The sequence below is a fragment of the Melanostigma gelatinosum genome (assembly GCF_949748355.1).
Source record: "Melanostigma gelatinosum genome assembly, chromosome: 21".
In the NCBI taxonomy this organism is placed as follows: domain Eukaryota; kingdom Metazoa; phylum Chordata; class Actinopteri; order Perciformes; family Zoarcidae; genus Melanostigma; species Melanostigma gelatinosum.
In genome coordinates this window covers 15,688,511-15,706,277 of record NC_136654.1, presented here as the reverse complement: position 1 = coordinate 15,706,277, position 17,767 = coordinate 15,688,511, and the positions used below count along the sequence as shown (strand labels likewise).

Sequence of the window (17,767 nt, the reverse complement as noted above, 5' to 3'; positions counted from 1 at the left end):
TTTGTTCATGTGCAATATGCCTGCACATATACCTGTTCATTTCATCTTTAGTGGCGGGCTTTTGCTCCTGGTAGCCTCAATTGGATGCACCCTCGGTTTTGAGATGCATTGGTTCTGACATATCTCATTCTAAATATATAAAGCTGGGGTTGATAATGTTCAAAAACATTGTTGTTATACTTGCTTAAATCCTCAGTCATCCAGATATTGTAAGCACAAAAAAAAGAGAAAAGAATCTGGTATCTGTGGCGCGATCTACGGCGTCGTCCCGGAAGCGTAACGCCCGCCATCCGGCTCCCCTTCTGTCAGCACCGTTATTGTTGTTTGCATCGTCAGCCTCCAGCCGCTGGCCCAGCTGTCGCCATGTTGAGAGCCAAGTGGAGGCAATCCCACAATCATAGAATTTGGAATTTAGCAACTTTAAATGTCGTCTACTTGACTCGTCTCTTATCTTTATGTCAGTGGATGGGAATACTTCCACTTGTTTCAGCTACACCAGTATCATTATTATCACAGAAGATATCTGGTTGGCAGATTTATACCAACAATTTGGACTCAAATACCTCAAAGCAATATATCTGATTTGATCATGAATCTGGTCCAATCCAAACAGTTTACTCTGTTTGGATTGGAGGTAAATGAGCACAGAGCAAAGATAATACAATGTTAAATGTTGGAAAAGATGTGTGACATTTGTTTCTGGCTGAATTCTTATGCATTTGGTGAACCCATGTGGGAATGTTTCTTGTTGGGGCATCAGTGGCCATACAGACGAATGTGTGGAACTGTCAGACGTGAGGCTGCTCACTAAGTGAGGAACATCCCCTCGTATTACTTCACCATACTGAGTCTTAAATGCCACCAACTGAATGTAGACATCACTGCCTATGTGCCCATGGCTGGTGGACTGCAGCTGTCCAGGGGAGAGTGTGAAGAGGTTTTCCAACGTGAGGAGGGTGAAATCCAGCCCTGGGTGCAGCTGTGCCCCGCTGTCCTCAGCGGCCAGGATCAACTATGTGGGCACGTGATGCCTGTGCTGGGTAAATGAGGAGAGAGGGGATTGAGGCGGCAACACATCAAAGGGCTTCGTCCGCTTCCCGCTCTGGTTGGGAGCAACGTGCAGTGCGGTCAGAGGCCTTGGGTGGTCGCTCCAAGCGCTGCATGGAAAAACAACTGTGTTAAACAACCGAGTTCACCACAGCTGTTTGTGTTACACTCTGACCCAGAGCGGCAGAGCTGGCAGCACTCACAGAGAGGATTACAGACAGAATGAACGGAGATAGAGTTTACTGGAGCTAAATATGTTTGTAAATGGCAAATGTCTTGACAGTTCAGCTCTGGAGCAGGGCGAGAGAGTTATTTATTTTTGTTGGTGTACGACAGAGATTCCCTCACAAGTGGTCCTCCAAAAGTCTCAAAGACCTTCAGGCAAAAGGAGTTCTTGCGTTGGCTGTGTTGCACAATCAATCACAATTGAAAAAGTTTGAACGAACAAAATATGTGATCAGCAAAAAAAAAAAGGCATGGCTGCTTTTCTCCGCCCTGGTTTGGCTTTAGGATCAGGCCCGCTTTACCTCTCGCCACCGACGTATGGGCACAGTGCAGCGGGTCTGATCTTTCTTTTGACCTCTGCTGACCTTGGCTCCTCCCACTGAGGTCAATGTGCATTCCCAGCTGCTGCCGCCTGTCCTGTCCACACACAAGACGAGGGTGTATAGCTGCCGCAGATCCACCCGAGCCATGCAAGCGCTAACTCACAGCTCTCACGGCCCCCCTCACGTGGCGCATACACCTGACATGGCAGCACAATAAGTGCACCCGTACTTAAAAAATCATCATAACAACAGTTAGACTGGACTTTAACGAGGGCCAGTGTGATACGCCGGGTTTGGGATTTAACAGAGGGTGCAGAAGTTGCCACTTGAAATACCGCTAAGACATTTTTACAGCTCGGCTCTCTGTGTAGTGCCCAAATTGGGAACCATGTGGCCATAATTGTCACATGCCCACTCTATTTATGATATCTTGGCATGTACTGACTGAATGTCATACCAGTGACAAAATTGTCAAGGAAAATGAGTTCCCACTGCATCCATCTATGAGAAGGTTAAGCTGCCAGGAAAGATACATGAAATTCTCTCAAGCCCGCTCAACAAGTTGACAATAGCCCCATTCTACTTCAGTCCAAATTTGGGAAAAGGGGAACAATTTGAAAGCTTGTGAGGAGCTTTCAACCAGATGCCTTTGGCATTTCAGAGGAAGAGGGAGGGTGCAGGGGTTGGAAAATGCCTCTGAACAAAAAAGCCATGGTTTTAAATGCCTTCCTCCGCCTTGTGGCAGTAAATCCGAATCTTCCTCGGCCTTTTGTTTGGCCGGAGTGAGCCATTAGAAAAGAATTCAGACAGGGTGTGTGCAAATGACAGAGCATTCTGTTGTGTTTTATGCAAAGCAATTGTTTTGTGGTCAAGTGCACACTGTATATTCACAAGAAACCACAAGTATGATGACACTACAATGCACTCAAACCGAAGAAACCACAATCCAGCCGCTCTTACACTTGTTACAGAGGTCACTTTGGGCGTAAAAATTCATTTTTTACACACATGTTCATGAATACTAGCATGGAAAAACATCAATTTAAAAAAAGAAAAAACGTTGTGTCTGATTAGAAGCTGCTAAATGGCAGCAGGGTGTGTCTCTTTGAGGGCCTAACACGAGAACATGCCTTTGAATCCACCTGATATCTCACTTGATGCACTATGACCTTTGGCAGTGCGCAAAGAGAATGCACGACGAGGGAATGCTGTAACCGCAGCTGTGTATGCTGAATGCATGTGCACTGCATACCTTGTGTCACTCTACAGTACATGTGCTTCAAAGATAAAGTCAAATTAAGTCTGGAGAAATTCACTGTGGGCGTTCAATATGCTTTTGGGAATCAACAGAAAAGAGAAGTGGAGGATAAGTGTGTTTCCAAATTATCATACCCATAAACAAAAGGGCAAAATTCTACCATACTTACACTTATTCCTCTCCAAAATGTACCAAAAGCCTTCTTGTGGCATCTGCTTCAGCTCCTGCACTTTGCTAGCAGCGACTCCAACAGTCAATGTTGAAACAGCATGTAATAAAAAAAGAACTGTCACATTAAATGTCCAAACTCTGGGCTTTTCGAATGAAGACATCAGCCAAAACTTTAGCAGGAGAGCTGTTCTGCCTCCACTTTTAACTGTGGCAAGCTTCTCCTCTGGGAGACAGCGGCCTGTTCGGAAGGCTGTTAATCGTGTGTCAGTAATGGCCACAGTCACACAGTCCATCTGGACCCAGCAGCCACAGCCCCAGTGTTTCCCTTGTTCCCGTGCTGCCAAAGTCCAGCTGTGCACAGTCTCCCATCAACACTGACAGGCACCTCTTTGTGCGAGAGGACAGAGACTAGGACCGGCAATAAAAAGGGCACAGAGAGAACTGTGGCAAATGGAACATTTAAAAGGGGATTAAAGGAAATGATGGGGGTGTAATATGGAAAGGGGGGGGGGGGGCAGTGCTGAGAAATAGATAAAGGGAAGCATAGAAATTAAGACAGATGCTAACTTCCTAATTTTTAACTTTCTTTCCTTGTCTTTTTGTCTTTGATGCGGTTCGCACATCAGCTGGCCACGTGTTGAACATGCCTCATTTCACACCCTCACTCCGAAGTGGCACCAACATGAGGAATGCAGGCTCCTTCCCTCATGATTAAGGGCCCTGATATTCCTCTGACCAATACTTGCGTGATCATGAGTCACCGTGCAACCATCTGAGGTTTCTATCATTCATGTTCCCTTCCTGTCTTGCCTCGATGACAAGCACAACTTTAATTTTCCCTAATTTGGGGGTGGAGGTCTGTGCGTGTGAGAGAAATGCACACGCACAGGGTGAATAATTCAACTCCTGAGTCAGCACGGAAACATTAGACCTCTCTCCCCTTTATAAACGTTTGGCCCAAAATAGCTAGAATTACGAGCAACAAGCCAGTTGTAACCTCAAAGCACATTGTTAACTCAATTTGGCAGCTTAAACCGTGTGTGTAAAGCAACTTGTAACAAAGCAGCAAAATGAGGGTTTTCCAAGGTTGTTGGTGAGACAAATCAACAGAGAAACCCAATATGGAGAACACGCCGGCGCACCAATGGAGGAGTTAATGGAAAGCAATAGTCCGTGCAATACAGATACGCCGCAGGATCTCTCTGTGTCAGCAGCAAGCACCCCGCCAATCCTGATGACTCATACCTACCAATACGGACAGAGACCAAAACATGAAGGACTTCATGCGCAAAGAGAAGTTCCCACTACCAGTAACTGACAAGTAGAGGTGCTGTCTTGTGGAACATGAAAACACAGAGGGGTTTTCAAGCAAGGAGATCTCCAACACCGGCTTTGTGAATGGTTTTAAGCTGAATTGGTTGCAAAGAGAGACACAACTCATAATTAATTACTTCCACGACATGCATGGCACAGGACCAAAGCAGGTCCTTGATATGATCTTCGTGTTGCATGACCGTACGACAGGCAGAGATGGTGGTCTGGTTTCCTCTCCAGGCCTCTGCTGCCGTGTCCTCTGCTGCCCTGGCCTGCCCTCTCCTCCGCTCTGCTGCGCGCCACAGAGTGGCTCCAGTGGAATGTGATGACCACGGACCGGACAAAGCCCTGCATTCATGACCCCTCGTCCCACTCTGGAAGTTTTGCGACTGGGAGCCTTGATCACAGAGGTTGGGGGGGGGGGGGGGGGGGGGGCAGAGTCCATGTACCCCTTCGCCTGTCCTGTCAGACACGCGTTGCCCACCCCTGCACCGCATGACTGCCAGACGCCACATCAGCCGCACACCTCTATCTGCTGCATCTCATTGTTCTTTACCACTTTGTTGTAGATAATGCAGAAGCCTTTCACAGTTTAAAACCCAGAAACAAATGCTGCGGTGGAATGCTTCTTGTCATTCTGTAACATCTCTTAACCACTAAAAGCCCAGCAGCCATTACCCTTAATGCTAGCATGGGAGAGGTTAATTGCTGGTAATGTGAGGAACAGAATTAGGGAAAGCTAAATCAGTGTGTTGGTGAGTCTACGCTGGCTCACAGATAATCACTTGAGACCAGATAACACAAAGAAGGCTGCACATGCATCGTCTGCTGCCTGCCTGCTTGTCTCTACTTCCTCCGTCTAAGTACCTCATACAGTATCTATTTGTGTCGGTAATATAATAGAGCCCAGAGAGTGCCTCAAAGGCTTCTCCACTAAAGCTGTACACATCAAGCTGCAAGCACAGTAGTTACCATGCAACGCCACACAAACATGCACACGGCAAGTTAATGGTTTCTTATTGCTATAAAACATGTATATTCTTGATATGTACACTGATATTTAAAGACACACATGGAGCTGGCTGCTTCTACGTCTGCTGATATTCTATATTTTTCTTACTATCAACAAATCCCATCAAAAGTATTACATGTCTATCCAAAGCCTTATTCCCCTGTACCATTGAGCTCCATTGGTCTCGAAAAAAATTATAAATACATGAATTAAAGTGTGTATTTGCGAACCATTTTTAAAGATTTACGATGTCAACGGGCTTAGTGCTACAAAGATTTACTGAGATCACACAGACCTTTTCTTAGCAATTGTTTTATTGGATTTGTTGACTTCAAAAACATAAAATAGTACCAACCTTATCCTTAAACTGAAGAAAACACAAAATATGAAATGTAAGATCCAACAAAAGTGACTGAAGGAATACATCAAATTATACAAAACGTATTGCTATGCGTTATGTAACCATCAATTACAATCCCATGATTATCAAATCATTTAAAACCTATTGGAAACCATACACCGATGGCAGCTTTTTCATTGAGCAGCTTTGAAAATGGCGTCATTATCCCATTAACGCTGACACAGCTCATCAAATTGGAGCCCTCTTGGAGACTGTTGCTTCTCTGGCTGAAAGAATCAAATTGAGTCCCAATTTTGTATCTATAGTCATTGCAAGGAATTGCTGAGAAAAGCCAGATTTGATCAGGCCCCATGGTTGAGTTTTGTCAACGCCATGCTTTGAACCACTGGAAAAAAAAGTAGAAGACTATAACTCACCATAGGTAAAGGATAGATACATAAAGCTCCGTTGATACTCGGGCGTGGCAACACGGCGCAACCCTCCACAGATTGCGCTCAACGGACATTTATGCTCAATGCGCTGTTCGTAGAAGTAATTGTAATAAATTGTAAACTCATATCTCATATGAACAGATTACTTGATCGTCTTTCCCGGTTCGCCCTCAGGTAAACACCGTTAGCTCTGTCAGCACTTTCTCCCACTGTTAGCGCCGTAAGCATCATTATAAGACGCAAGACCACAGGAGACAGAAGTGAATATTAACAAGCTTTATTTAGACTGTGGGAGCAGGTGTGGAGCCCGTGGTCCGACACCCGAGTGGCAGATCGACGGTGTGAGTCCCGTGGCTCGACACCGGAGGCCTGGCAGCTTGACGGCGAGTGTAGTCCGTTTAACACACGGCGGGTAGAGCGGCGGAGTGTAATCCGTACACACAAGGAGGGCAGAGCGGCGGAGTGTAATCCACAAACACAAGGAGGGCAGAGGATGCCACGGGGTTTCAGCAGGTGAAAGACGGTACGACCTGACAACCCCAGACTGCAGGACCAGAGTTTATATAGAGACATGGGAATCATTAGTGGGCCCTGAGTCTGGTGTGTCAGGCTGCAGGAGGTGATCGGCTTGAGTGTCCTCAGCTGTGCACAATCAAGGGTGTGGCCATGGGAGGTGTCTGGAGGCAGAGGACAAACAGAGAGCACATGGCCCACCACAACACACAGGGGAATGACAGGACACATGAGGAGAGGAGATCAGGGGAAACACACACCGGGTCAGACAGGGATCCTGGATCCTGACAGAGAGCCGTTAGGAGCCATCTGAAATGCAGATTTTAACAGCAGACCACACGGCAGCTCCGTCTCAAACGGCCGCTGATGACCTGAGATGAGCCCGGGAGGCTCCTGTGATTCCCCATCTGGATGAGCCGTTACCTCTGTGGGGGATCTCTAATACGGTGATCAGATTTAATGGATGATTTCCTCTCCTGTGTTCCACTCCAGGTGTGGCCACCCTCCTCACAGACTTGCTCCATCCACAATTCATGAGAGGAAACTGATGCTTGTACACTCGGACAGAGAGAGAAAGCTGCATTTCTAGTTCACCCGTTGAACGGTGCAGTTAGAAGAGCAAGCAAAACACGGTGGGACTACTGATTTAAAAAGAAGAAATAAGGGAAGCTGTGGTGTGTGACCACAGCACTGGATTGAGCAGGAAGCTTGCCAGCTTGACATAGAAAGTGATGGGCGGCGTAGTGAAAACACCAGGGGCCGGAGACGGAACAGACAAGGGCTTGTTTTCACTGGGTGTGAATGTTTAGACAACACCTCTGACCTCCTCTGATTGTCTATTCCTACCTGATAAGATGAAGGTCAGCGGTGACAAGTGAAGGATGTGTGGAGGCCTCAGGGTGCCTGTGAGTGTGCATGTAGCAAGAAGGGTTGCAGGATGCTGCCTGGTAGCGTATGAGTGCAGACTGCTTGTGTTTGTGTTTGCCAGTCTCTGTAATGTCTGCAGATTGATACTGAGGGGTTTGGTGTCACAAGGCTGAGCTACTTGCTTTATGTCTGCAGTTATTGGCCACTCATCGTATATTTGGAGAGAGCGCTGCAACCTGATTTGAAGTGATCCGTGGTTTTGGAGACATGTGGATGTAAAATGTCCGGTGCCGTTTGTGTCTTCCAGCATTTATGTTGTGAAGAAAGTATCGAACACATATAGCGAACGTATCTGAGAAAGAGAAAAGTCCAAAGTGCTTTCTCACTTACTGATCGATGAAATTCAAGCCCCTTTGTGCTGTCACCTGAGAGCACTGACAGGAGGTCCAGTGCATCATTTATTTTGTCCCCTTTGTCCTAATGCGAGCATTCACCGCATGTCTTGTCCAAGCCAAAATGAGAAACATCCAAGGGCCAAACACCGCAGCCAAACCACACGACATCAATTATAGGCATCACGATACATTTCCTTTCATGCTTTGGCCGCTTTCCATCCCCAAAATATACAGTTTAACTGCTAAGTGGTCTACCATACCATACCACATACCAAAAGAGAACAGTTTCCTGTAGATACTCGACATGGCAGGCATTTTAATCAAAAAGCTCTTATTTGTTGTGTTTTCATTCCTACGGGGATTACAGCATTCAGTTCAGTGTCACTGTGCTGTAAGTGAAGTGGACGGCACGCTCGCTCCCTCAGACATTTCCACTGTGCAGTAATTCAAAACATACTCTCATGGGCCACCATACAGGAGTATATACAGGCCCCTCTAACATTTCCCTCACGTTCTGAGGCAAGCGAGGAGATTTGCCGGAAAGCAGTTTTCCAGCGGACAACTCGCAGCTCCAACCAGGGGAGGAATTTCATACGAGGGCTTTTCATGCTTTTCTTGGGGAATATTTACAGCGGGTGAGGTCACAGCGGTGGAGGCATGTGGGGTGGCCTTCTGAAACCTAGCCATGTTAAGTGATGCTGAGGCCGCAGGGGTGGAGCAATGACATGTCATTCCATTCTAAATCTAAACCTCCATGTTTATGACAGTAGTAGCCCGACCACGAGGTGCAAAACAGTGCGCAGAGCGCCTCTCTTTGAAGCACTGCCCTTTTAAATACTGGACACAGAGGACGATTCAGGGAAGGAAACATAAACCTGCAAGCCAATCACATCGCCGTCGTTAGTGAGCTTGAGATTACATGATACAAGTGGATGGAACAGATACTTTATACATTATTATTACATTTAGAACGGGAGCTTGACAGATATATTTGCAAGCTAATAATATTGAGCATAAATATAAACCGCAATTTATGTAACTTTTGCAGAGAATACAATCCAATATCATTTGGCCTCTATTTAGAACAGAAATAAGCATAATGTGAGCCGCCAAGTTCAAAATAGATTAAATCATAGCTGATATTCCATCTATGCATTCTGCGTATTTGGAGCAGGGGCTGAGATTCAGACGGCTAGCATTACCACAGCTCAATATGCCGTCATAGAAACCATTGTCTGCAATTCGCAAAAATCAATATTATGTGTACTTGTTGTTTGGTCAAAGTTCTGTGACAAAGATACACCAGCTGAGTGACTCCTGGCTCCAGCTTAGCTTGTCTCTGTAGTGGAAACCAGGCTATCATCTGTCCAGCTCTACCCCTTCAGAACAGATAAGTGTAAATGATCCTCACTTCTAATCGGAGGTAACAACACAGATTACTATTCTGTGCTACAGGGGTTTGTGTGGACTCTTCCTGTGGCATGAATCATTAAACAGGGGACTGTCATCCATACAGACGGCTTGCATCTCGGGGCGAGGGTGAGCTATCTGATGCTGCCTGGCAACCAACTGAACTCCTCTGCTTTGAAGACAAAGCTCAGATTGCTCACCTTTCGAGACGAGAAACAAGAAATGTGAAGGTAGACGACCCTTTGAAAAGGTGAACTTGCACAGTTAATTACCAAGTTAACGAGTGGACAAGAACAATTTGCAGAGCAGCATCAAGTTCATGGTGTCATATAGACAAATTCACCACAGTAATTGGGGACTAGAGTGCCAAGGGTTTGCTTTGTGTGCTTAACTGTGTCTATTTGAGGGTAAAAGAAGAGTGCCCCTCATTAATCTACAAATGCCAGGCATAATGTTTCAGTAACTTATGGCAACTGCTTCTGTGACAACAGAAGTCTTGGATGGGCCAGCTCCTGCAGCCAAGGACTATGCAACACCATTGGCTGGCTGAATGAATGACTTGTCTATCTATTATGCATGTCAGCTCACCTTTAGTGCGTTCTTGAGCTCATTTCCAGGTAAGCAAAGCCGAGAGGTAGCCTGCCTGCATCGAGACTCTCAGCACATTTGTTCATCTTGGTAAGACATTTCTTCTTCTGTTTTGATGCTCTTTTGTCATTTTATTTGTGTTACTTTTACCTATCAACTCTAATGACACAAAAAAACCTTAGTTAGCTAGTTATTACACTGTATTTAATGTCTGATCCATTTATTTAAATGTCTTGGATCTCTAAAAGATGTTCAGACTATTTATAAGCCTACAAATTGAAGTTGATATAAATAATTTTGATGCACTGAACTCTGAAATCTAGGAGCACCCTGAGGGGAGTCAGAAATGGAGCTGATCGGCTCTACAGCCACATATGCTCGGCCAAAAACCAGCCACTTCCTGCCTGCCATCTCCACCATGGCATCCAGCTATCGCAACCCCCAGCCTGTGTTGGCCATGAATCCCAGTGCCAACCTGTGGAGGACCAACAGCTATTACAAAGGCAGCAGCACTGTCCCAACCTCCTCTTCCATACAGCGAGAGAATTTCGATCTGGTTCGAGCCAAGACCATGTTCTACCCATCCAACAGGACAGCGCTGTCCACCCGCTACACTCCCGACGACTGGTACAAGTCCAACATCAGCAACTACAGGGAGTCCGAGTCGTCCCGGAATAGCGCCGAGAGACTTCGAAGAGACACCATCAGGATGATGCAGGATAAGGAGCAGCTCACCAGACTAACCCAAGAGAAAACCAGCAAGAACATCGGCGAGCGGCTTAATGACATTGTCTTCTGGAGGGCTGAGCTGAGCCACGAGATTGACAACATGGTGACAGAGATCGCCGCACTCACTGAGGTTAAGAGGAGGCTGGAGAGAGCCTTTGCAGAGACTGCGGGGCCCCTTCAGGTGAGGGTGGAAGGAATACATTTGTGTGTGTGTGTGTGTGTGTTTGTTACCTTGAATTATGCCTCTCTGATAAGTCACATCTCAATTTTGAGTTGTGTTATTGGAACATTTTGAAATATTTACATTTCAACAAGGACAATTTGTATTTGCTTTGAACTCTTCACACTCGGTTCACTGCACTTAACATTCATGCATATCACGTCTCCGTGTGCGTCACGGTGTCTGTGGTGAAACAGTTTTGACTAGGGTTTCCCGTTTAGTTGTTGCAACAGTGTCTGTCTGGTCGTGGAGGCCACTTTAAAACGCAGCAACGCTCTTGCTGGGACAAAGTCTTTATTTAGGTCACCCACGTTTCCTGGTGGAGGACCACTGGTCATTTGTCTCAGCCAGATCGACTCAACTTGATCTGGCTGGAGATCTGATGACATGGACACCTTGCTCAGGTAAGATCATATGGCAGGAGACTCCTCCAGGTAACTGAAACTGGAGAATGCAGCCGATACACTGCACTCTATATGCTTACAGAGACATATACTGCACTTATATACCACGCTTTATCCCCTATTTAAATGTCACAATGAAAAAAATGCATTCTAATAGACTTTTAATCATACTCATACAACCATCTCAACTTCATTTACTCATGATCACTTTGTCAATAGGTGTCTCAAGAGTGTTTGTACCACAGAGAGAAGCGGATGTCCATCGATCTGGTACATGACGGCGTAGAGAAAGACCTCATCAAGGTAACATTACAGCAAGACATGTGAGCATGCGTGACTTCTGAGAGCAACCGTGGGAAACCAATTAGCATATTTTATTTACCTGCGTTGCAACAAGGAAGTGGAAGTCATCAAGTCATGTCAGGAAAGGATGAGGCGACATCTGGACAGAGCCATCGCTCAGCTGGCGTGAGTCTGAGAAATCAATTTGTGAAATGTTATTCAATGCAGGATTCTATTTAATGATCGTTTCCAAAACGGCGCCGTTTGATATGTATTTGATATATACATATGTATAGTTTTGTTTCTGTGTTGCTTTGTGGGGTTCCGTAGGTCAAACCGAGCAGCCCAGCATGAATTGGAAAGAGACATGAGCGACAAAGTGACAGCTCAGAGGATAGATGGCAGATGTCACCACCTGAGGAACACATCCGACGGTATCGGCTACTACAGAGGGATTGAAAGACTTGACCCCTCGTGAGTACGGCTCTATGTGATCAATTATTAACTGTTTAATCACGTCAAACAGCTGCTTGTTTTCCTATGTTTGTTTAAACCGGCTCGGTGTATCGAACGGGTTGTTCAGTTAATTTGTCAATCAAAGGAAAAAGCTTTGACAATCTTTGAAAGTCATGTTCATAAACTTAGGTTTAAACACACCATAATGAGCCTCAATATTGAGCAATTAAGCACGCTAACATTTACAATAACAGACAATTGCAATAAACACAAAGCACATCTGAGGCTGATGGAAATGGTTTAGCTTTGTGTGTATTTGAACATAAACCAAAGAACTGGAAAGATACTGAATTCGTCCAATACTGTCCAATTGTGACCTGACGATTGCGCAAAATAAAAAATATTGTGGAGACGTTTACCACGTTTCAGTCGAAATAACTGAAATATAAACCTCAGAATGACTGTAAAGGAAAAGTCAGGGGTTCAACAAAGTCAACTGTCTTCATCATCTGGGAATCATGAAAGTCTGTTCCAAATTTCGGGACAATCCATCCAACAGTTGAGATATTTTAGTCTGGACTAAAGTGGTGGACCAACCAAAAAACGGACACACTGATATTGCCTTCCCTAGAGCGACATCGCTAGCAATGGCTAGAAAGTATCCGACTACCATTTTCAAAGACAGTGAGAGTATCAACTTCTTCCCCCCCCCCCCGCCAGGCTCTCTCTACCGGACTCGTGGTCCAAGTTCACCGACGACAACATCCTGCTCTCCCAGAGCGAACGAGCTGCATCCCAGAAGCTGAGGGACGAGATAGAGATCCTGATGAGCACCACGTCCAACGAAATGTGGAACCAGTTCAACAATGCCAACGTGGCCTTCACAAACCGCATATCAGAAACCGCTGATGCTAAGAACAGCCTACACACGCACCTGGCTAAGGTCTGCACCTTGTCAACATGGTCACATGTCATGTCAGAGATCATGTGTTGGCACCATTCTCTCTTTCCTTTCTTCACGCAGTACAAACGGTACCTGTGCTAGATGTCTACAAAAAATGCACAGTAATGATAAACCCTTGTTGCCTGCCACATGGCCTGTTGGCGTCTCGTCTGTAGTGGATTCTGTGCATGTTTACTGTAAAACATTCCTGTCAAAAGAGAGCAATGGTAATAAATGCCCCTTTCATTGCTTGTGCCCTACACTGGATCCAATTGTTCTCGGGTTCATTGCAGGGGGTTAAACAGTGAATCCACATCAGCTGTTGGATGGGCTTGAACACTGACAGCAGCTGTGATGCGAGACACACAGTCCTTCATAAACCTCCGTCACTGTCAGTTGTAACGAGTAGCGATTCACTGGAATTAAATTACATCAAATGGGTTGGAACAGAGCAGGCCACTGTGCAGCACTGCGCTCAGCTGACTCAAAGCGGGCAGTGGATAGTGTTGTACTTGTTCTCTGCTTCTACTATTGAGATTCTCATTTACTCTCCCCCCCTCACGTCAATAGTTCCTCCTTTACCTTAATTAACACCCTCTGCACCAGCTGAGCTGCTATTTTCATGACAGAGGCACTCAACTGTTGCTTCCGTGATTTGACGACGCTTTCCTTTTCTGTCACTTCATTCTGCATCTGTCTTGTCTCATCACCCAGACTCTGCAGGAGCTCTTCCAGACAGACATGCTGATTGAGTCTTTGAAGAAGGCCCTCAGAGACAAAGAGTGCCCGCTGAAAGTGGCCCAAACCAGGCTGGAGGAGAGGACCCGCAGACCCAACGTAGAGCTCTGCAGGGACAACCCGCACCACAGGTGCTGCAGCTCTGCCAGTCCTTCGCACGTTGCCAATTAACGTATTCATAAGATAAAAAATGATTCGTTTCTACAGACGTTTTCTCCTAAAAATCAATCACACGTGTTGAAAAGAAAAACGAATGGTTCTACAACAACATTACTACATATCTTTGAGAAAATACTTTTCTATATTTGTTTTGAGTTGGGTAAAATTGGAGGTACACTATATTGGTGGCACCATTTTGATAGCGAGCCAATCCCGATTAGCCACACAAAACCTATTGCTACGAGTGCACAGAAAGACCAGCATTTTATGACAGAAATCATTAGTATTTCCAAAATACATTAGCTGTGCACATTCAATCACTGGTTCAGCATGAAGTAAACACACTCCACACTGACCAATGGACAGTGAAAGACATTAATGAAAATGTAATTGTACTTATATCAGATCTAGTGAGCTGCTTCTCTTTACCCTTCCTCGTTCAGACTTGTGGGTGAGGTGAGGGAGATCGAGGACACCATTCATAAGCTCCAGGAGAGGCTGATGGAGGCTGAGAACACTCTGCAGACTCTGGTCAAGACCAAAGTGACCCTGGAGCATGACCTGTCCATCAAGGCCAACTCACTCTTCCTGGACCAGGAAAAGTGCATGAGCATGCGTAAGAGCTTTCCCAGCATGCCTCGGCTGGTGGGCTACACCTAAATCGAGTCTTCAAAGAGAGAGCCTTGGCAGACCAATAGAATGAACTATGTGGTTTTGTAGTGAATTTGAGGGTGTTGTGGGTGAGAAAATGACTTGATTTTACAGGCACTGATGTCTGAATCTGATCATAAACAACGGATTATCGTAATTTTGAGTATTGTACCCGTAATGTATTTACAAAAGTTTTAAAAAGAAATAAAAACATAAAATGATGTGATGTCATGGAAGAATCAATTACCATGGTGATGAATCAGGCAGGTCTCCGAATGCTTTAATTTGACCACCAATTAGATATTTTATATGGTATGTTCACTGCATGTTACTAACCGTTATCCTTAAAAACAAATGCTAGAAAATCTTGAAATTTCACAATAAAAGCCTTGTTAATCATCAAAAGCATACAACCGTCACACCTACTGTTAATGTATTAATGTCATACAAGAGGTATCGCAACAATCAAAGGGGATCACTGAATATGTTCTGACAGCATCTACAGAAATAACACACATTTTCACTGCATTACTGCACTTGAAGGCCTTGCCGTATAACGTAACCCCCTTGCTTTTAACACCGTGAACAGCAGTCATTTGGTTTGGTGGGACTGTTCATCCAAACCACAGATCTGTCTTTACACTACGTTGGCGGCGGCCCAGTTGAGCAGAAACGGTCTTGGTAGCGCATGTGACAGTAATCCCCACGAATAGCCGGGATAAGCTTGTGCAACATGGTTGCTCGAGACAAAGACGAGCAAACTCTCTGAAGGTTCACTCAAGATCTGTCAGCGTCAACGGACCTAAATGTCACCTTAAGGGGAGCGGTGACATGGAAGACACTGATTTGAATCCAAGCACACACCCTTGGTCCATTGTTGCACACAGAAATATGGTTTGTGAAGGACGTTTATGTTTCCACCATCCTTCTTTGATGACCTATCACTCATCGCCTCGCCCATATAAGGAGCTGAACAAACACCGTGTAAGTCATACATGAAACCCCACACCCATCGTATCGGACTTGAGCAACATACCACTTACTTCTCATTGGCTTCTGCGAGCCTTCATGCTCCAGTACAGGGAGAGGTGGCATTTATAGAGTTAACTCCGGCTTGAACACACACATTTAAAGCTGTGGCCTCAACCAACTTTGAACACACACAAACACGATCACACTTCTTGACCCAACCCTCCCACTGCACTTCCTGTGTAACCTTCGGCTTCACTGAGGAATGTAAACTTTGCTCGAATCAACAACACAGTTTGAGTTGAACGTCGTCAGTAGAGTAGTAAGTCTCCAATCGTTAAATGGTTCACCGCTATCAGAGCTAAAGAGAGAGCCCATCAAAATTCAATAGTCATATATTTTCTCTGCCCTGCAGTCAATTTCTGTTTGATATCCTTGTTATCTTATCGCACCAGAAGGAAAAGAGTTCGTGCTACAATACATCTACATTTGAGTGAGTGTCTGCAAACACAGTGAATGGAAGTTGGAGACAGACAGCGAGCTGGACTGGCATAGTAATCAGAGTGAAGAGATGCAGCCAGGCATCTGAGCTTTACTCACATCTATCTCGAAATCTGCTTCCAACTGAACTCTTTCAGTGGCCGCAGCATTAAAAGCATGATGACATCTCTCGGGTAAAAAGAGTAGTTTCATTATAGAGACTCCTGACTGGAGGGAGGTAGTGGCCGTAAAGATAAACCACAACGTGTGTGTGTGTGTGTGTGTGTGTGTGAGACTTGCACTTTCATTTAGGTGCAATGTTTTACAACTGTATTGAGTCACCGTCACAGTTCGCTCGCTCTGCTGTGCAAACAGCATTGTGTTTGACTAAAACCCTCAGGAGAGAGTCAATGGCAGGAGGTCTCTGTCATGGTTTCCTACTTGCAGTGTGTGTGTGTGTGTGTGTGTGTGTGTGTGTGTGTAGTACTCCTGTACCCAGGCACATTCCTCAGCCCTAGTATTGCAAAGAAAGGCCCCCTGTTGTCTAGCTTACATCAAAAGCCTTGCTGCTCTCATCACCTTGTGATTAAACACACTGACAGATAGCACAGAGTTGAGGGTTTTCTACCCCCCCCCCCCCCCCCCCCCCTGTCTGTCCCCTTCCCCCTTCCAACTCGGTTCACAGAAGTGTAATGAACCCCCGTTTCTACAGTGTACGTCTCTTTGAGGTTGCGTGTCTCTGTTGGGACGGGACACAAATAGGCCTTCCTATTTGACCTCTCCCACCCCCGCATATAAGGAATGTACTCTGGAATTCTCCCCGCAGTCCAAACATATTGCCGGTTTATTCTTAACACCGGTTCTTGTTATAGATGCCCTGCGCCCCATGTTTGTGACGTACCACTATGTAACTAAAGATCTGATTGCAGATCACCACCGAGGGTTTCTTACTCTGTGCTGTAATTACAGACTTGGACTGAGTGTGCACCATTGGAGGAAAGAAGTGGTAGACGTCATGGAGACCGTTTGCTTGACTCCAAGTATGTCAGTTTAACTATGTGTACACTGATTACCCTATTATGGGCATTGATTCTAACCTGTACAAATGCTAAGCTGTTGGCTACTTGATTACATTATTGTTGATTAGATCTCCAAAACAGACACAGCCATGGCATAATATCACATATTTCAATTTGTTATGGCTAATGTGTAACCAAAACAGCCTCAAAACACATCCAGTACATTGTTATCCTACAGGAGTCTATTTCAGGTTAACCCTCCAATATTTACCTGCTTTAAACTCTGTTTTGGTCTCCTCCAACACCTGAGAAATGGAAAGCCGGCTCATTATGTTGATAGTTGTTTGACTTTATACTCGTTCGGTGTTGAGCAGGTAGCTTTCAGTGGGTTGACCTGATGTTTCTTTGCTGAATGAAATGGCCTTCTGGTGCCGATGGAAACCAACCCAATCTTATGGGAAGGCGCATGAATGGCATGCAGTTCATTACTACGCATTGTAGGCTTTCAGCGTGTCATTTTGTGCTGCTATACAAATGTCATTTAAAGCCACGTTCTTACTATGAAACTACTGGCCAACAACATGGTTGGGCTTGAAATAAGTATGTAAACTGAAGAAAAAAGGAATTCTTATTGCCCGCAAAACGACTTAAAAATAGTTGCGTCATTCATACCCTTTGGTGAGACATCCCCACACATCACACATATTGTTATCTGATTCTATGTTATTATAAATATGCTGATTCATGTAGATTTAGATGGCTGATTTCAAATCAGTCGAAAATCAATTTCCAAAAAAAACTA

General features: G+C 45.2%; 1 protein-coding gene across 1 annotated transcript; it reads left to right on the top strand.

Annotated features, from left to right (window-relative positions):
- Nucleotides 1–9,971: 9,971 nt before the first annotated feature.
- Nucleotides 9,972–14,506, top strand: tekt3 (tektin 3; the record flags this gene model as incomplete). Its single annotated transcript, XM_079293390.1, has 8 exons — nucleotides 9,972–10,005; nucleotides 10,239–10,825; nucleotides 11,488–11,571; nucleotides 11,666–11,736; nucleotides 11,881–12,024; nucleotides 12,727–12,949; nucleotides 13,664–13,818; nucleotides 14,290–14,506. The coding sequence occupies exons 2-8, from the start codon at nucleotides 10,262–10,264 to the stop codon at nucleotides 14,504–14,506; spliced, it is 1,458 nt and encodes a 485-aa protein (XP_079149516.1). The 5' UTR covers nucleotides 9,972–10,005; nucleotides 10,239–10,261.
- Nucleotides 14,507–17,767: the final 3,261 nt, after the last annotated feature.